This window comes from Eptesicus fuscus, chromosome 10 (genome assembly GCF_027574615.1).
Source record: "Eptesicus fuscus isolate TK198812 chromosome 10, DD_ASM_mEF_20220401, whole genome shotgun sequence".
Classification (NCBI taxonomy): domain Eukaryota; kingdom Metazoa; phylum Chordata; class Mammalia; order Chiroptera; family Vespertilionidae; genus Eptesicus; species Eptesicus fuscus.
The window spans coordinates 20,011,866-20,033,562 of NC_072482.1; the positions used below are offsets into that span (position 1 = coordinate 20,011,866).

A 21,697-nucleotide genomic window follows, 5' to 3' on the forward strand; every position below is an offset into this window, starting at 1 on the left:
TCATTCCTTCGCTAACGTAGTCTATAAAATTGAGCGGAATGTACCCCTGCCTTTCCTTAACATGTGCTTCACAGACTTAAGTTACTAAGCTCAGGGAAACATTTTTGGTAAATTTACTTCTGAAATGTGTATTGAATGGAAATCTAGTGGAGAACTTCAAAATACAATCTTATGGAGTCAGAATAACACAGCATAAAGTATATTACAGATCCTACACAGGCCTGTGCCAAGAACATGTTTGGCCTCATTGACACTCCTGCCTCACACAATTTGACAAAGGTGTCCTTTCAGAACTTTATAATCTAGATTAAATAAAGCTCAATCAGGGTCATAGCTTCAGCCTGGTAAACTCCTGATCATCACTCCAACATTTTCCAAAGTATAAGTATTTCCCCAGTACCTACAGGCAAAATTATTATCATCTCCCTCCCTCGGGACTGAAGTTTTAGCTCATAACTCTATGGAATGGTGATAGGTCCTATTTTTGTTCATATCTGTTTCACCTTAGCCACCCCAGAATCTAGCCTACTGCTTAAGTTCATTGCACTAATAAATTACCAAATGAAGTGAAAACAAGTAGCTTTAAAAAAATCTCTTCCTACATGCTTTTCACTTTAAAGTACCAAAATATAATGTCTTTGACTACCTAGGGAATAGAATAATCATAAATATATAGATAGATTTCATAGAAAATTTTTAAATTGAGAATTTAAGTCTACAAATGGCTCCTTAAGTTTTTATTCTTACCTAAAGAAACAGAAAGATTACATAATTCAGTATAGATTGACATGTATAATATGCACCCAAGAAATCAGCCCTAATTTGAGTTATTATAAGTAATACTTACCCATAGCCAATGACTCCCCCTGAGTGAGTCACCAGTAAGGCTCCAATAGTCATATTCAGCATACTCTCAAGTACTCCAGTCTGTTGAGCGGTGATAACCTGGTGAGCCAAATTCTGTAATTTGTCGCTAGATAAGGATGGAATCAGTCCAGTGCTCCTTACTGTTGGCAGATCACCAATTTCAATGACCATCACTTTTGACATAGTTTCCATGGTGGTTGGTGGGGGGACCCTGTATGAGTTCATTTCCGTCATGAGAGGTTTACGTTGACCAGCTCTATAATAACTGGTACAAGGTACAGTTGGGCAATTGCGCTTTCTTTTTGCTCTACGGTCAGCAATGGCCTTTAAGGTTGCTTCATTGCCAGGCATATCATAAATAAATCTAATTTGGTCTTGGCTAATCTGTAAGAATTCAGTTAGTCTTTCAAGGGTCACCATTTCCCAGCCTTTTTCTAGGACTGAAAACAGCACAGTGAAGGCCAAATGAATGGACACACCTGAGCGTATTTCAACACGCTTCTCTCCTTGTAGAACAACATACAAGAGGTTATCCATGAGGCTGAAATAGTTGGAACCAATAGACTCATCCAGCAATGAGGAAGTTGATGGAACCAGAATAGGTGGGATGAAGCTTTCCCCTAAGAAAACATGGGGGCTCTGGAGTTCATGGTAGAATATAGCCAACAGAAGTTTGGAGGTACTTTTGTTCCCCAACAGAAAAAAACGCAAAACGTGAGGAGTCTGATCCACAAAGCAGACCTTGGTGGTTTCCCTGGTGGGTAAAATGGAATAGAAAGTAGATACAGACCCTGAAGTAGAGCAGGACGTATTGGCATTTGCACTACTGAAGGTGTCCACAAAACCACTAGTCACAGAAACAACAGGATATAACTTCCTCATTGCCCAAGTGGCATTAACAATGTCAAGAATTAAGATCACTTGGTCAGTCTGTTTGCAGATGTAGCCTTGTATCAGGGATCGGTATGTGCATTTCTGTTCTTCTCTAAATGTACCTATAAAATAAAGGAAAATAAACAGGTGACATATGAACCACAATTGCTCAAAGATGATTTGCAATCCATCACATTCACATTCATCATCATCTGTAACCACATGAAACATTTTTTGAACACTTCAGTGTGCTAGATACCGAGAATGCAAAGAAATCTTGGGCAAAATTAAATTAAATAACAGCTATTTAATGCAACTTAAATGTATATGTTATATAATAAATGTAATTTAAAGTTAATAATGGCTGTAATTGCTAAGTGTAAAAACAGTGAATACATAAAATAATTAAGAAAAAGGGAATGATTACTAAGGTCTCCATAGTGAACAACAAAAATAAAACCAACAGGAGAGAATAGGGTAATACTTGAGTCAATGGGTAAAGAAGTAAATTAAGGGAGCTGGAACAGAAAATGTATGGCGATATATTAAAAATGAAGAGGTATATTCTGACCAAATTGTGACAGTTTGGATATCAAACTATATAATTTTCTCATACTTTCTTTTTCTGTAAATGAAGAGTAAAGAAATACCAGAAGAGAGGAAAAAGTAATAATTTGGGGAGAGTTGGGGGTAATCAGGGATAATGAAAATATTTAAAGAAACAGCATTATCCATTATCCCACCATTCCTAATCTTCCTGTCTATGAACCTAGAGTTGTTCTTGTTCTGAATCCAGAAATAAATCTTCCAGCAAAGAATTCCTTTGATTTAAAATCTATATTAACAAAATTGTCTTGTATTGTTTTCTAGATTTTTGTACTTGCCTTATTTCAAATTCATCAAAGTTGCCTAAGAACTGCAGCAACAAATAAAAACTGAAATTATTACTAATGAAGGATTTACTAAATATGAACATGATCTCTCCTCCTATATCCTTCTTTCCACATGATATGATTAGAAATTTGTGCCAAAGCTGCCTCTATATCAATAAATTTAATTACCAAAAAGTGGCTGTAAAAGTAGGGCACGTGGTTTACTTGTGCCTCACACTAATAGCAACAGTAGTCAAAATTATAAGGGAAATTGTTAAATACTTTAAACTAAATGATAATTTTAGCATATCAAAATGTGTGGGATGCAGTGAAACAGTGCTTTGAAGGACATTTGTAACATTAAATTCTTATATTACAAAAGAGTTGTCTAAAAATAATTTCTTATTCCATTATCCTAAATGCTTTTTAAATAGAACAAAGCAAACCAACATAAGTAATAATAAAGTAAATAATAAATATAAAAGCAGAAATCAATGAAATAGAAAAGAAACAAACAAAATCAGAGAATGTGAGCAAAGCTAAAACTTGTTTCTTAGAAAATATTCCCAAACTGAATAACCCTTCACTATATTGCTCAAGACAAAAAGAAAGAGAACAGAAAACACCATTCCAAGAATTAAAGAAGGATTAATATTACAGACCCTGTGGATGAAGGTTAAGAGACCATTACAAACTTTCTGCCAACAAATTCAACAATTTAGATGAAATACAAATTTCTTGAAAACTGACATAAAACACAAAATTTGAATTGTTCTGTCTCTTAAAGAAATCAAATTCACTAAATTGAAATATAAATTATTATTAATTAAGCACATAAACACCATAAACATAAAATCTAGGGAAAAGTAATATTAATTAATTATCCAACACACCTCTGTATTACTTTTTTCCTATAGTTTTGTTGCACACTTTTGTGGATCTCCTATATCTAACAACAATGTTGTAATATTTTCTATAGGGATAATATAGAAAGATAATTCCATCATCTCTTTAATCTGGATGATAGACATTGTTGTTGTTGTTTTTATCACAATAGTTTAGAAGCGTTCCTTTCAGCTTCACAACTCATAACTGGTAATATATAAATGTTTAAAATTGTTGTCAAATACAGAAAATTTCCTAGAAAGGTTTTCTCTTGTATGAGCTATAATATTTGAATAAATCTGCACAGAGTAATTTTTATGACACTGTCACTTAAAACATACTTCTCTTTCTTTTTTTTTTTTTATTGATTAAGGTATTACATATGTGTCCTTATTCCCCCATTACCCCCCACCTCCCATTCATGCCCCCACCTCCCTGTTGTCTGTGTCCATTGATTAGGCTTATATGCATGCATGTAAGTCCTTTAGTTGATCTCTCCCCCTTACCCCCCATTTGTCCCCTATCTTCCCTGAGGTTTGACGTTCTGATTGATGTTTCTCTGTCTCTGGATCTATTTTTGTTCATCAGTTTATGTTGTTCATTATATTCCACAAATGAGTGAGATCATGTGATATTTATCTTTCTCTGCCTGGCTTATTTCACTTAGCATAATGCTTCACTTCTCATGTTCTTCTAAGTCCTTAGGATTCATTCACATCACAGTGTGACCTAGGGCCTTGTTCCTGTGTGTCATAGCATCGTAAGTTGACATGGGTGGCTAGTAAGAACTTTACATAGATGTGATTGTGAACCACAAAAACCACCTTCTATTAAACTTACATCAAATGAATATCCAACTCAACTTCCCTTAGCTAGATCCTAAAAGTGCTTGTGGCTACTCCACTGCCACCCAACCTCCTAGTACTATGATGGAAAATTTAGAGTGGAAAGAGTATTATTTCAAATTTTAGTTAAAATATTTAATTTTAAAAATTTTACAGAAACATAGGGCCATATAGACATATTGCTAGGATTCCTTTTGGAGTCTTAGAAGTGGCCCATGTAAGTGAGGACCCTGAAACCTAAACTTGATCAGCTTCACAGGACTTCCCTGAAACCTCAGTCAGCTGTGTTGTGGAGAGCAAATGCACTCATGCCTTGGGTTTGTCTAATGAGATGGCATGGACAAACAGAATGGCTGGGTTCACTGAAACTTGGGTTTCTGCCAAGAAGTGACAGAGGGTCACAGGTATTAAAGATATTTGCAAATGTCTATATATATAAAAAGCCAGCGACCAGAACGCAGTAACACCCAGTTCGAACGGTCGCTATGACACCCACTGCGGTCAGCGAACCAGCCTAATGGGGGGTGGGGCCAGCTGGCCAACCTCCCTCAGCCCCTCCCCCTGGATGACCCCACCCCTGATCACCCCCCCTACCCTAATAGGGAGTGGGGCCAGCAGCCAACCTCCTGCAGCCCCTACCCCCAGCTAGCCCTGCCCCCAATGGGCCCCCACCACCCCATCGGCCCCGAAGCCCCTCTCCCCACAGCCCCTCACCACGGCAAGCCCCACTCCCAATCAGCCCCCACCACCCCAATCGGCCCTCGGCCCCTCCCCCCAACCAGCTTTGCTCCCCATCACCCCCACACACACCAATCAGGGGTGGGGCTGGCTGGCCAACCTCCCCCAGGCCCTCCCCTGGCCGCTGACCCCTGATAGGCCCCCCCAACCCAATCGGCCAATTGCCAGCAGCCCCTCCCTCCAGCTGGCCTGGCCCTGATCCGCCCCGATTGGGACCAGGCTGGCCAGACCCTACCCGTGCATGAATTCGTTCACTGGGCCTCTAGTCTAATTACAATGAGTACAGCACACCTCAGTTGCATAAGGAAGGGAATGAAATGAGGGTACTAATGTATGTCAAACAAAGGCACATGGCAGTGGGTTTAATGTCACAAGGAAACGGCTCTTGAACAAGTGAGCTGGAAAGACACTTGAGTTCATGATTTTGAAAGCTGATGGTGAGGACAATGTCAATGCTATTACTGTGTCAATAGTAGTAAGATAGAAAAAAAAAAAGCGTACTTAAAAAGCAACAACACCAACTAACATTTAGGTATTTTGATGTCAGATATTTTCCTTGAGAAGCCTTAAAGATGAGTTGAAGAGTAAGAGTCTGAACATGCACACAGACAATGACTAGGCCACACATAAAAATAAAATTCTGACCCACAATCTGCAGAGAACAGTCCAAGAAGCCAGACTATCATCAGGAGCAACCAGTCCAGGATGACCAAACAATAGCCCCAGAAATAATCAGCATAAAATAGCCAGTACTTAGGTAGTAACTGTCAGTTTCCCTAATCCTTCCTTTCCTCCCACCCTCCCTTCCTTCTTTTCTTCCTTCTTTCCCTCTCCTTTCTTCTATACCTAATATCCTTTACCTAAAACTTCTTAATGGCAGGTTTAATTATCCTTAGTCCATAGGTAGAAAAATTGACTTGCCCTGACTGGGTCACTCAGTTGGTTGGAGTGTCGTCCCATTCATCCAAAGATTGTGGGTTCAATTCCCAGTAAGGGCACATTCACAGGTTGCCAGTTTGATCCCTGGTTGGGGCACATATATTTCTCTCTCACATTCATCTCTCTCTCTCTCTCTCTCTCTCTTCCCCTCTCTCTAAAATCAATAATAATAAAATATCCTCAGGTGAGGATAAAAAAAGAAAAATTGACTTACAGAAATTTTGACTCACATAATCACTTAGTAAAAGTAACAAGGAAGAGATGGAAGAGAAAAGCATACTTCCAAAATTCTATGGCTCTGGCAAAATAAAATGTAATCTGAATAACTTCATTTTGGGGTTATATTTAGATGTAGGGTCAGCTGTGGTGATTAATACTGTGAGAAAGGTGCTATAATAATCAGGATTTCTCTCTATACAAATCCATTAAAAGGAACTCACAGAAAGATTTTTAGTTATTTAGCTAATCACAATTTTGATGAGATTCCATTGGCTTTTTTATATTACCATTTGGCCTTTTTATTACTTTAGCATACTATCCCAGAAGTATGAATGAACAGCCACAAATTTAACAAAGGTGATAGTCTAAAGATTATCAGCAACTGACATTAATTATTTAATTTTATAGACAAACTTGGAATCCTGGTGTTCACTTATAAGAAATTAATTTTTGTTTCTCCAGAATTTTACTGATGACTAAGAGATAGTGTGGTTTATCAATATCCTACCATCCACTTTCCTATTTTGTCTTCAGAGTTAATCAATTCTACCATGTAAATTTTAATGTGAAGCAAAACTAAAGCACACCATGTAAACAATACTTTGGGGTTCCAGAGTTGCTAACTGGGTATAGTTATTAATTGGGGGAGAGAATACACATTAACTAGTAAGAGAAGGCTGTGCACACAGCCAGACAGGTGTTGTAGGTAATAACTCCCAGTCACAGCAGGCAGGGGCCATGGTGACAGTCCACTCTCCCTTCTAAATAGAGTCTATCGCCCTGACCAGTTTGGCTCAGTGGATAGAGCGTCAGCCTGAGGACTGAAGGGTCCCAGGTTCGATTCCAGTCAAGGGCATGTACCTTGGTTGTGGGCACATCCCCAATGGGGGGAGGGGAGGGCGTGCAAGAGGCAGCTGATCAATGTTTCTCTCTCATCAATGTTTCTAACTCTCTGTCCCTTTCCCTTCCTCTCTGTAAAAAATCAATAAAATATATTAAATAGAGTCTGTCTTTTCTTCCTCTAGATTTCTTTCCTTCCTGCTTTTCTTAGTTGGGGAAGGTTTTGTTTTGAGTAATGATTATCTCTCTCACTTGTTTTTGCCTTTTCTTTTCCCACTTCTCCAAATGGCTTTATCTGCCAGTCACAATTTTTGTGGTCTGCAATTCTGATCACTTTTAAATGAAACCCATGCTGGCTTTGGTAATCATAATGTCATTTACAATTTACCACTAAACACGTTTATTCAGTTAGTAGCACACTGGAGAAAGAGAACTCCATATGAACTCACCGTGAAAAGCCTAATCTGATTATTTCCTCATGAAAATCCAGGCAGGGGTGCTTGTAAGAGAGACTGAGAGAAGGGCGGGGCGGGGGAGGGGGAGGAGGTGGGAAGAAAGCAAAGTCTGACCACAGCTGACTTTCATAATCAATGTGAATAGATAAGTGACACAGCCTGTCAGGGGCAGCCGTCCAGTCACCCCAGGGCATTCCTCTCAAAAAAGGCAAGAGTGGACAGGACTTAATAAATGCTGGGAGACCAGCAAGTATTGGCTTGGCATATGCTATTGCATTCAAGATGGACAAGAACAGTGATAAAGTCCAGAAGCTGTTCTCTAAGTGGGGGAAATTAGATTAAGCAGGTTGTATTTGTGAGTCTATGTGTGCACATGGCACTTGCTTTGTATATACTTTAACATCCTAAAATAGCTTAGACATACAATATGCTCAGCCTGTCTTTCCCTGGATTGGAAACCATGGACCTAAACACCAAGAAAGAGGCATGTTAGGAACATCTGATGGAGGAGGAGAAAGAGGAGATGGTGCATACGTGTATGAGTGTGTACACATGTACACTCAAGTTGCTTCCAGGGTTCTAACACATATTAACTTCGTGTCAATATTTGTCCTTCCTGTCGTGAAATGAGGATTTTCCACCTCATTTCACGTTTGAAAAGAAAATATGCCAAAGGGGTAGTCTTTGCTAGAAAAAAAATTAAAAGAAAAGAAAATAGAAACAACTTCCATCCTTTATTTAGAAAAATGGATCGCAAGGAAAGAAAAAAAAGTATTTTTAAAATTAATGTTTTGACTCAAAGGCACATAGAATCCTTCCATCTTCCCCTTTTCAACAAAAGGGGAAAACTTATATGTTTAAAATTGAATGAAACACATCAACATTAATGATTTTTTCCTCAAGGTTAACACCACCATTTCCTACAATATATTTTTTAGCCATTTTGTGATGATTTCACAATTCATGGTACAGTAAAGTATAGAAGATTTTGACAAAAACAAAATATATAATCATTCTCTTATTTTCAAGAAATGAAAAGAAATCATTTACAATTCTTTTCTGTCAAACAACATTTATACCTCATTATTTGTAATTTAACAAATATAAATGGCCACAGATCTAATAAAGTGAAGACAGGTTGAATTTATCCTCATTCATATATGTTGTCATAGACCCTCAGGGTTTGAGGAGTGGAACTCCAAAATCTCAAAACTATGTTCCTAAAATACATAAAGGAAGTAACTGGAATTTGGGGAAAATGTTAAAGAAAATATATTTTGGTCACATTAGAAATAATAGAGAAAAACATTCTACTTTTTTAGAATGGGGGATTCTAGCTAAAATTTTTTAACTTCAAAAATAAGGGCTATGCCTTATGTGTGTAAGGTGAAGGTAAATTGAGAGTGATGTTCTGATGCATAATAGATTCAGTAGAGATGACAGAAAATACCACCTTGTTAATTTGGAGTCCAGAATTATAGGTCTTTAAAGTCTGTTGAATTACTACATTATGGTAGTTCTAGTCATTGTAAGAGGGATGAGATACATATATTTGAACATATACCTATACACAAATATAGTGGTATTATAGAAAATGTAATTTGACAAACTTCAAGTTCATTTAGTTGAAAAAGAACAGCATGGGTTAAAAGTTTAGCTCCTGGAGCTGCAAACTGAAGGCATTTCCAGGTTGGGTTTCCTAACTTGCTAGACAGTGGCACTGAGGAGAATGGTCTCTTCTGGCACCATTCTTACCGAGGAAGACAGCGCTCGAAAAGCTGGTGACTGATGTGGTGAAGTAGCTCCCAACTTTTGGGAGTTAAGAGAGGGTAGAGAAGAAATCACCAAGTGTGAAGACAGCTCAAAAGGACTGAAGATACCTCACGGGACCCGGAATACACACATCTGCAGGCCTAACGGGCTAATGGACTTCAGGAGCAACAGGTTAGAGAAACTGTCCCAACCTTATGAACAATCTCACCAAGGTTCTTGTACTTGGGTCTGTTTTCCAAGAGACATTATATCTTGCAAAGATAATGATGGAATACATTTCCCAACTAATCTGAGAAAAATGAAAACCACATAAGACCCCTGACTGCATGAGACAAAGATGTCTGTAAGGCCATAAGTTCTCTGGGTGAGTATTTTAAAATACTTTTTCCCTTTTCATAAAAGTGTTATTTTGAGGGGGTAAATGATCAGGAGATGAAAATAAGTGATAAAATGGCAAAGAGGAATGGTAGGGAGTAGGGTCAGATATGGATAAAAAAGACCCTTCCATTTTTTAATTAAAAAAACTTACTCTTATTGGTGAGAATCCATTCATCTATAAAAGTCCACCAGTGAAAGTTCCAGAAGATCATTTTGTATTCTTTTACTATATTTTCTTGAAATAAGTGGCTTAGAAAGTGTTTTTATATTGTTGTCATTCTGGTGTATTATGTATGATGTGACGTGCAAACATCAGTGGGTATGGTCTCAATTATGTTTTATTCTGTGAATACTACCTTAAAAACAGCCAAAGCAAATGCAAGCTCAGGAAGTATAGCTTAGGGGATGAGAGATCAAGTTTTCAAGTCACAGAAACTTGCATTGCATCCTGGCTCTGTCACTTTCTAGCTGCAAAACCACAGGCAAGTTATATATCCTCTCTTTGACTCAGTTAGCCCATTCGTACAAAGGACTGAGACTAGTCCCCAATTCATAGGCTGAAGAACAGGATTAAATGAGATGATGTATATGCAGAGTTGGGAGCAAACATGTGCTAATAAACGTAAGCTGTTATGTTCACTGTAATCAAGAAATGAGAATTTTTTAGAATACTTCACACTCTCCTTTTGCCTTTTTTGGCATTATCCCCATCTCAAACTAATAATATTTGCCTTGGAGTCAGAAACAGCATCTGTAAGCATTGCAAGTAGTCATAATGAACAGTGTTGAAAGAAGCAGGCTACAGGTGAAGGAAATTCTAACATGTGAACATAAGAGCTCTGTTTTTTTGTGTGTGTTTTTTTAAATACTGGCAAGAAATACATACATACATACATACATATGTGCATGCACACATATGCATGTGTATCTATAAGAAGGACACCAATATTTTCCACAAATAAATACATGAATATTCAAAATGATTTCCCTTTTCATCCAATCTTCACTTTTCCCTTTAATTCCTTTTGTAATACTCTCCATGCCAAACCCACTCTTTCTCTCCACCCTCCTACTTCTTTTTCACAAGCAAACCTTGCCTGCCAGATTTAAAGAAAGTGATGTTCATGGCTCAGATTAAAGGCATGGGCAGCCAACAGCATTCCTTACAAATATAATTCGGTTCACTTTTTCCCCAGAATGATAAACCGATCCCTTCCCCAGCCCTCGGTTTGAAGCTGCAGCAGTAATTCTGTTGGATGCCAAAACGAAAATGAATGTGCCTGTGCCATGCCCAGCCCTGAGCTGCGGCTGTAATGAGATTTGAATGGGAAGCCCCGGACACAATAAATCTACGCCATATGTGACCGTTTCCTGTGTCAGTTCCTTTCTCATAACCAGTGGAGACTTTTTTTCCCCTCTCATGACCCCACACCATGACTCTGAAATCTTTCATGGCTGCTTATGGGCCTCGGGCTTTTTACAGCAGTTGTATAAATAAATGAATTTGACAGCAAACATCATAACAGTTAGCAGTAATGTGTGTTTGCCACAAGTGCCTATACGACTCACTGGAGAAATGGCAGAGGAAACAGCTTGTTTTGTTACCTAAACAAAAGTAGTTTCGTTTGACAAGTGGTGAAAGAATTAGTCAAATAAACTTGAAATCCACTAGGACTATTTTTGCCAAGTTTCCCTGCCAGTGAAATGTTCCCAGCTCCTTAATGCCCATGACTCACAAGAGATAAATTTCCCCTTTTTATTCTGAGATAAAGATCTGGGCTGGGAATATAAAACCTTTGACTGACATTTTATATTAATCTTCTTTTCAAGGCAACACTGTCCTGCATGGGAACTCAGATACAGCAAAGCGTTTCCAACGGAGCTGGTGGCAGACAAGCCCCGAAGGGTAGTTCAGGTGGGAAGGCGGGGAGGTGACTATAATGACCCAACTCACTGGTTACCTGTTGAAAACAAACAGAAGCTTATGAGGGCTTCCTTTTTCTTCACATTTTATTTAACTCAAGAAAGGAAAATCTCTACACCAGTTACTAAAAGAAAGGGAGTTAACATTTTCCCCATATCTCCATAGTCCCAGGGAAAATGAAGTTAAGTTGCCTATATTCGGTGAATTTGGGGTCGATTTTACATAAGAACAAAAAGAGCACACATTTTCCTTAATTATATAATTTGGTTGCTTTGTAAGTCCTTATATATTTCTGCTCCTCCACTGGCATCTCAATGCCAATCCCACTGTCCCGGCTGGGAATGACGTTATAGCACAGTGGTTATTCTAATGGACTGGTTATTTACATGGACTCTGGTGCAAAGTGTGTAAGTTCCAATGCTGGCTCTGCTAGTTACTCTGTGATCTTAGGCAAGTAACTTAACTTTACTGTGCCTCAGTTTCCTCCTTTGCAAAGTGGAAAGAAAAATGCAAGTTCATAAGGTGGCTATGATAATGAAATGCATTTTGAAAGGCTCCGGACAGTGCCTGGGACATAGCAAGTGTTATTATTATTATTATGCCAAACAAAGAAACTTGGGTAACTGTCTCTTTAGAAACAATACAGCACTTCTCTATGATAGCTTGATTTTGGCAACTAATCTGCGAAATGAATTTAAAACGTTTGAGGGAAAACCATAATAGCACCTTCATTTAACCCAATTACAATGAATTTCAAGGTATAGTACAGCACTACTTTAAATAAAAATACCATCTGTACTTTGAAAATAGCCCTAACTGGTTTGGCTCAGTGGATAGAGCATTGACCTGCGGACTGAAAGGTCCCAGGTTCGATTCTGGTCAAGGGCATGTACCTTGGTTGTGGGCACATGCCCAGTAGGAGGTGTGCAGGAGGCAGCTGGAAAATAGTTTTTGGGTGTAGTCATTTCCACTCTTTATATCGTGGTACTCTTTGTCACGGTTGAGTAATCATTGCCTCTAGAATCTTCTCATATTCAACAGAAATGGAACTGATTCGGGGGAATGAAAGTTGAGAGCTATCACCAACTAATGGCTCTTAGTCCAGGTACATGTTCTGTTCTCTGTTTTTATCTTTTTCAATTTAATTACAGGCACACCTTGTTTTATTGAGCTCCACTTTATCGCACTTCATAAATGTTGCATTTTTTTTTTTTTACAAATTGAAGGCAAGACCCTCCACCAGCAAAAAGATTACGACTTGTTTTATTGCGATGGTCTGGAATGAACCTGCAGTATCTCTGAGGTATGCCTGTATTAAAGGGGTTCACTAAAGTGCTTTGTTTGCATGATAATATGCAAGAAAGTACCTTAAAATTTTAGAAGGTCTGAATTATAAGCAATGTGAACAGATATCTCAATTGATAGACAGCCTATTACCTACATAACATATTCCTAGTGTTTCTCTTTTAACCAACAGACAAATACACGCAAACCTGCATTTCTCTAAATCTTTATTTATATGGAGAAAATCAGAAATATCAATGAGTTTCACTGTGTAAAAATAAATTGACTAAGTTTTGCTCTTAGAGCGGTAGCAATAAAACTTGAAAAAGGTGTGCCAACTGAAGGTAGGGAACCATATGACTTTATAAAACTATGATGATTCAGGAGTGGGCAAAATGGGGTTGGCTGTAATTAGAGGGAGGGGTGGGAGTTGCTAGAAAGTGACAGAAATGAAGTGACATAATCCTATGGTAAAACAGGTTTAAATGATACTCTGTTTGTAGTAAAATGAACTGAAAACCCTATCTTGTCATTGCTCCCAGCTGCACTGCTACATCTAGGAAACTTCTCAAATTGGTCTGTGAGAAAATGATTGTGTCCCTTAGGCAATTTCACTGTTGAGAAATGTCATCTGACAATATGCTCTCCTTGCTACTTCCAAATCCTTCCCCCAGATCTGTTTAGGATGCATATCCTGTCTCAGGATTCCCAAAGGTGGAGATTTCAAGAGGTAAATAACTCCGGCTATTCACACCCGACATGGTAACCAAGACCAGCACACAGAGCTGAGCAATGTCTTTTTTGGTGGACCAGCCACTTCTACTGCCTCTTAAACAGCAAATGAATACTGCCACCTTGTAAAGTCTGTTTTCCTGAGTTAAAGAGAAAACTGGGGGGCTGGTAAACCCTAAAAGATCAGTAAGCTTAATCAAGCATTGTGCAGCTGTAAAAATAACTGCTCAGTGATTTCATTATTTTTAGGGTATGTGTGTCAACACATATAAAGCTAGGCTTGACAGGCTTGTACTTCCCCCATATTCTCATGGTTGAGTAGAATTATCAGTTAGTCATTAATCATTGAACAGAGGTATCAAGTGCCCCTTTTGGGCCACACAACTTAATGCAAAGAGTTGGGAAACTACGAGCCTTAGGCCAAATCCAGCCCATCGGCTATAGTTGCAAATAAAATTTTATTGGAACATAGCTCATATTCATTTGTTTACATATGTGAACTGTTATTAATTCTGCTTTTGCACTGTAATAGCAGAGTTGAATCATTGTGGGAGAAATTCTATTGCCTGCCTAGTTGTAAGTATTTACTATTCGGCCTTTTACATAGAATGTTTGCCAAATCTAAAAGTTTTAAGTTATCTCTGAGGCAGTGACCAGCAAAGTACAAGGTGGAGGCAGTTCCCTACCAACCAGAGATAGACAAGAAGTGTAATCAAGAAATAAACCCTTCTTGTGCTCAGCTGTTGATATTTGTAGGTGTGTGTTATAGCCTATCCTGAAGGATATAGCATCTTAGCTATTCTCAGATGTATCTTTTTCTCTGAACATTTATAATATATCCTGATTTAAGAAAGGGAACAAAGACCATAATAGGACTCTTTTAAAAAAAAAGTTTTTGGCCTCAGGAGACAGGATGAGGACAAGTATTATTTGAATTATCTGTCAACATTTAGACTTGAACTTTGCCCTCTCTCGCATCCATTTTTTTTTACATTGTTTATCCCAATATTTGCTTCATCTAATACCTGAGAACCAATCTTTTCTGTTAAAGCTTTTTCAAACACAAATCCCATGAATCCCTGCAAGTCTGCCTTCCCTGATATTGTGATATAAAGATGAAATGTCCTCAATATACTGTGCACAGAAGGTTGCTGAAGTGATTAGGACAAGAAATTTCCATATGCCCAGAATTGGCATTCTGAAGTCTTTCTGAATGAGTTCTTGCACTTGGGTTTTGGCAGTTTTAGTATGAGTGAAAAATGCATACAGTGGGATCAACTTGCTTATTTTGCTATGCCCAGATCTTCCACTTTGAAGGAAAAAGAAGCAGGTGCATTTTCTGGCAGAAAACAACATGGTCATCCTCACAGAAGGTCAAGGTGAGTAGACAGCCTGTCCCTGCTGCTCTCTGGAAGCAGGAAGTGATAGAGACTATAATGAAGCATCCTGGTGTTAGCCATGGAAGGGAGAGCCAAGGGGAATCTCACTAATACAAGTGCAGTGATCTGATGGACAGAGACACTAGTTTGATGATGTCACCTTTGGCAACAGAAGGCTATTATGCACCTTAGTTTCCTTACCATACGTACAAAGCAATATACATGGATATTTACCCACAGGGATATTGCATAAAACTTCATTGTACTAATGTCCATGAAGTATGGCAGGAGAAAATGGGTCAAAAGAGGAGGCAGCCACCCAAACAATCTGCTCACTGAAGGTAACAAATATGATCCAGGAAGGAGAGTTGATGGGAATCAGGATCAGGTTAACCAGGTGCTGTCCAGTCATTTGAACAAATAATTTTTTAAGATTCTTAAAAATAAGATCCTAGGCCAGGGGCTCCCAGGTAAGCTACTTCCAAGTTATCTTTTAAGTTCAGTGGCTTCACTTGAAAACAGGTAAACACAATTCAGCAAGGTGAAGGGGTTTAAAGGACATTTGGAATTCAATTTTGAGCAAGAAAACATAGCTACATTACTGAGATGCACAATTGGCACCAGACATTCAGACAGAATGGCTTATTTATAGCACAGGCTTTATACAAACTGGGAGGTAAAGTAGTGGCTGAAGCTATAGAATAGGTACTGTTCTTATACTAGTATGTGCAGGTGTCAATAAATGTTACAGACAGGCTCAACATGAAAAATAATAACTGATTAAGCAGGCTCAACCATATATAAAATTTAAGAATCAGAGCAGCTGTGTACTATGGTTTGCATATAAAGCTGATCTTTTCAATTTGGATGAAGTCTGGTATAGAATCAGGAAATCAATAGTCATTTTGGACATTATCTAATCATCTCAGATTTTTTTTTTAAATTATTGGGCAGGATGGGTAATGAGGAGAGAAAACAGGAAAATAATCTCCTTTTCTACTTCCTTTATTGTAAGCATTAATTTAACACTATTTATTGAGCATTTATCATTATCCTGATAGTGATCTAGCCTCTGGGAATACGATAGTGAAAAATAAAAGGAGAGGCACAGTGCTTGCCTTCATGGAACTTAGAGCTATGTCTCTAGTAACACATTTGCCTTCTCTTTTAGGGGCAGTAGGAGTATAAGTTATGTGAGTACAGATATCAGCCTTTCTCATCTTAGCATGTCTCCCTCATCTCCCATACACTAGCACCAGTGCCTGATATACACACTGTCAGAAAGAAGAAAGATCAAAATTTCCTGAGTAGTATACTATGTGCCAGGTACTGTTAGAATCATTCAACATGTCTTATTATATTTAATCATTATGACAAACTGAGAGGTTATTTATTGTTTCCATTTTCCAAATAAGGAAAGTGGTATTGAAACTGGACTGAAATGACTCCAAATGGCAAACCAGACTTTAGAAGCAGCCTAGATCTCTGAGTCACCACCAGGAGCACAGCTACTCTTCTTTAGGCTGAGATGTGGGTGAAAGAAAAATTTCCTTTTCTTAAACAACTGAGATTTGGAGAGGGTCAGGGGTATTTGTTAACTGGAGCTATTACTCTGCCTCAATATTCACATTTTGCATAAGTAAATGAAATAAATTTAAAAAGTGAATAATTACACAGAGGGAAAAAAAATCAAGGCTAAGGTGCCAGTTGGTTTAGAAGCAAAATTGAGAGAAAGGCCAAATAAATGCCTTGACTTTCTAACCGAGACTTCATCTACCGTTTTAGGAGGCTCCATTTAATGAAAGTATTGTTGCTCTCATGATGTTCTTGAGAACTGGCTACAGATGAGTTCTGCCTTCCTAGTGATCCTCACTTGGTGGCTAGCTCAAAACTAATTTGGGAGCCCTAATGATAGCTAAGGATTCAAAGCTCCACTAAGGTTTGGATACAAGAGCTCAAGCAGTTTGCTGCATACCAAGAAAGTCAAAAGCTCCAAAAAAAGCTGGTTTAAAATTTGAAAAAAAGTTTGGCAAAAGGGAAAACATATTTCTAATTCTTAAGGGATAGCTCATGTGCTTTCCATTGGGCCTGCTCTGTGTCAAAGGCTAATTTCCATCCACTATGATACACTAAGTTATATGAATATTAAGTTTAGAGACATTCACCTACTGGGTCAAAAGCAAAATTAGACCATATCTATTATTGGGGAGCTTATCATTTCACCAACTATAAAATTCTTTTTGTTTGGATTTGATGCTTGTTTCCCCTGAAATACAAGATTTTCCAGATAAAACTAGCCACTGCTCTTTTAAGAATGGTTTTCTAATGGGGTCTAATATTTTCCCAGGCTAATAGGAACTGCCTCCTGGGAAAATATTAGACCCCATAATGCATTTGGCCAATTTTTTGGTGCCATTGAAATTGTTAGGAATAAGAGTGGGAGAATTCCTTCCTGTCCTCTGAGACGATCAATTTATGCCCCAAAGCTTCAACCATATTATTCTTGTCTTAGGGCATAAGTACAATGTTATTATTGGTCATAAAATTAACTAATTTTTCCTCTCTTTTCTTTTCCTCTTCAGTATTTAACTCCCTGACCTTCCTCAACAGAAAAATCTATGGCCTGATTATACACTGAGTATAGAAGTATTTCCTTTTATTTGTTTTGAAATTTCCCACTGTTAATTTCATTGAGAGCATATTTGTTCTCATATTATGAAATGGGGTAAAGAAAAATAGAAGAAAAATTTTACTACTCCTATGAAATGTGAAATGTTTTATTCTTAGAAGCATTCTCCCAATGTTTTTAAGACTGTTCACTTTTGTAAGCTCATCATCCAGAAGTCCTACTCTGTGTTTACTCACCCAATAACCCAAGATCCTTTGTCAATTGCTCCCACGTATTCTGTGTAAACTTCACTCTTTTCCAAAGCAACTTCTTTGTTCTAACAGACTCAAAATGGAAAAAATGTTTCACATCAAGGGCTGGTGCCCATCTGTGGCAGTGGTGCCCAAGTATTGTCTGAGGGAGGATTAAAGGCCATCTACAGACTCAGTTGGAAAAGTGTGATGATAGATTAGCAGTCATCTGGGGTGAGGAGTGGTATATTCAGTGGAGCTTCAACAAAACTTGCTGTCAGGACAAACACCACTGCACTGAGTGGCCAGATTATTATGATCTCTGAACGCATAATAATCTGGCCACTCAGTGTGTGTGTGTGTGTGTGTGTGTGTGTGTGTGTGTGTGTGTACATATATATTAGAAGCCCAGTGCATGAATTCGTGCATGGGTGGGATCCAGCCTGACCAGGGGGAGTGGAGGGGATATGGGCGGTTGGCCAGCCTGCCTGCTGGTCGAACTCCTGGTCGAGGGGACAATTAGCCTTTTATTAGCCTTTTATTATATAGGATATACACCGAGTGGCCAGATTATTATGCATTCAGAGATTATAATAATCTGGCCACTCGGTGTATATCTGCTATGCAAACACCTTGCTCAATAGCTTATGTGAGTGTTCCATGTCCTCATGACCAGAATTCCATCTTCCAGAATTCTATCCAAATTCCATTCTACCAATCCACATCTGATATTCTTTAAATTTCTAAGAAGGTTCTTCTAACATCCTTTCTGTGCTGATCAAAGGATGGCAAAATTCATTCCATAATTTACTCTAAAGTATAACATTATAAACACTGGCTAACAAATATCATTATAAAATTTACTCTAAAATTGTCCCAGATGGATGGCAGCTTTGGCTGACAATGCCTAGCCTGAATTTAGAAAGGCACTAGAGATTCAGGGTGAAAAGCCTTTGAACCATTGATTATGCTCTCTCTTGTAAAGAAGGATGATTGCTCTTTGACTTTATATTTTACAATAGAGGCCCAGTGCACGGATTTGTGTACATTGAAAGGAAATTAATTAGAAGGTGGCCGGCGGGGTGGGACTGGGTGAGAAGGTCCAGACATGCCCTGGAGCCAACCTCACACGGTCCCTCCCCAGCTGGCAACACCTGGGGCAGCGCAGCGGCTCGAAAGTTGTCTGTGGAGTGAGTGGAGTCCCTCTGGTAGGTGGAGTCCCTCAGCCTGGCCTGCAGGGATTGGGCCGAAACTGTCTCTCCAATATCCCCCGAGGGGTCCCGGATTGCAAGAGGGCAGTTCTCAGGTGACGCACCCTGGAATTGGGCTCCCTCCTCTCTGGTTCCAGGTACATCACCTGAAAACCACAGCTGCCAAGTCAACACAGCTCAGCAGTTCCTACATTGAGTGTCTGACCCCTGGTGGTCAGTACTCATCATAGCTATTGGTTGGATGGTCGAACAGTCAGACAGTTGCTTAGGCTTTTATATATATAGATGATTAGACTTGGTGAGCTTTAAAACCACACCAAAAGCTGGAATTCTTTGCAAAGAACCAGGGTTCTTTACCTCTGACCTCATCTTCTGCTATTTCTCCTCTGTATCAGTGTGCTCAGATCATTCACCCCACTGGGAGTCTCTGCCAAGGCAGAACTCTTCTTCCGTATATTCAAGTAGTTCATTTCCACACCGTTTTCCTCTTTGCTCACGTTTTCTCCTCATTGAGGCCCACCTTGATTAGCATATCCACACATGTGCTCTATGTTTAAAAATGCTGTCCATAGCACTTATCGCTTTCTAACCTAGTAGATAATGTATTTGTTTTAAGTATTTCTCTCCTCTAGAATGTAAGCTCCAAGAGGTCAAGAATCTTTGTCTAGTTTTTGCACTTATACACACCTAGCAGTTAGAAGAGTACCAGAAACACAGTGGATACTTAGTAAATATGCTAAATTGAATAAACTTAATAACTCTAGGGCTTTTTCATTCACTCACATTCAGACTGAATGTTCATGTTCTGCTCATTTGTAGCTAAATTTACTTTAAACGTGGAATCCTATATAATAAAAACCTAATATGCTAAGTGTCCAGTTGTCCGTTCAACCAATCAAAGTGGAATATGCTAATGATATGTAAAGGCCGCTCAACCGCTTGCTATGATGTGCACTGACCACAAGGGGGCAGACACTCAATGCAGAAGCTGCCCCTGGTGGTCAGTGTGCTCCCACAGGGGGAGTGCTGTTCAGCCAGAAGCCAGGCTCACAGGGAGTGGGCCTAAGCCATCAGTTGGACATCCCCCGAGGTCTCCTGGACTGTGAGAGGGTGTGGGCCGGGCTGAGGGACCCCCTCCCTGAGTGCAAGAATTTCGTGAATCGGGCTTCTAGTGTATATGAAATCTATAAGAAAATCTTTCTAAAAATATTTTCCAAGAAGGACTGGGTATCAAGGTTACTGAATATGTCTTTTAGGTGTCAAATATAAACTTACAATTTCTTGGATTTTCCATTCTCTCTTGGTTTTCAGAAAATTTGATGTTCTTGGCCTCCTGAAGTCCTTATACCACAAATTAGGATGTAACATATCTCATTGCAAAAAGTGAATAAGAAAGAGCTGGTCAAACATGAGCAGAGAAATAAATAGATGATAGTATTTTCAGTACTTCTCCCTCCACAGAGAGGAATGAATTAAACATGAGGCAAGAGGGTCACTAAGTTAGGTGTATGAATTCATCAGATTTCCTGAGTTGCAACAAGATTTCAACAAAAATTGAAAGAAAAAAGGGGAAAAATAAACTTGACATTTGTATTACACTTTTTAATATCCAAATAATTTAACTCGTGCTATTATATGTTAATAATAGATCCTTTAATATAACAGATATATTGTATTCATCATATATAGGTATTAAGAACAACATGAAGGATAATGCCTTTATGTTTTACAGATGATGAAACTGATGCTCAGAGAGGTTAAATACCCATAGATGCCCATCTATTCGATGGCAGACTCAGCATCTCAAGCCATATTTTAGCCACTGTTCCATGTATTTGCCACTATCTCACCTGTAATCATTTGCCTTTCATAATAACGATGAAAGGCAGGTATGAGAGGTTGTGTTTACATTTGCCTAATGAGAAAATTGAGCTTCAGATGGTTTAGTACTTGCTCAAAGATAGAGTGAATTGATTAAAAATATCATTCTCCTGGTATCTTAGTCCAATACTCTTGCCATAACAAGAGGTTCTTTGTGTTGGCCATAAAATTATTGTTTCTCAGAGTAAGTGGGCTTATCAATGATAAGTCAAGGCTTGACTCATTCATCTCCAAAGTGACCCTGAAATTATTTTCATATTTTCAAACCATGTGGATTAATACTCAAAACATTTCTAATTAGGACAGAGGTAACTAAACTATCAAGCTGAATTCTAAAAACAGAATTGCCTTGAGGTCCATCCACTTGAATTAACCCAAAAGTACCACTAATTAGCTAGACTTAAGCAAGGGCTGGTACTAGGCAATGTGACCTTTCTATGTCACATGTCACCCGGATTACATTTTTTCTATGATATACAAGTTATTGGTCACAGTGGGCTGCCAGGATTTGACACCATCGATTTATTTGATGAAGTGTGCACAAAGACACTGGTTTCTTAACTTCTAAACACAATCTAAAGTCATTTTAAGACATTGGATGACAGTGTGGCCATAACTTCCTTTGTTCATTGGAAGCAATAACAACAAAAGTAAAAATGACAGACTACAGCATGTGATTGAGTGCTTACAATGTGACAAATATTATAAGTGCTTTTAAAGCATTAACTCATTTAATCCTTATA

At 38.5% G+C, this 21,697-nt stretch overlaps 1 protein-coding gene across 1 annotated transcript in view; it reads right to left on the minus strand.

Annotated features, from left to right (window-relative positions):
• PKHD1 (PKHD1 ciliary IPT domain containing fibrocystin/polyductin) overlaps positions 1 to 21,697 on the minus strand; it is a 418,502-nt gene that overhangs the window by 43,408 nt on the left and 353,397 nt on the right. The window contains exon 60 of the mRNA XM_008157496.3: positions 848 to 1,862. Coding sequence (XP_008155718.2) covers positions 848 to 1,862 — 1,015 coding nt within the window. The remainder of the gene's footprint in view (positions 1 to 847; positions 1,863 to 21,697) is intronic.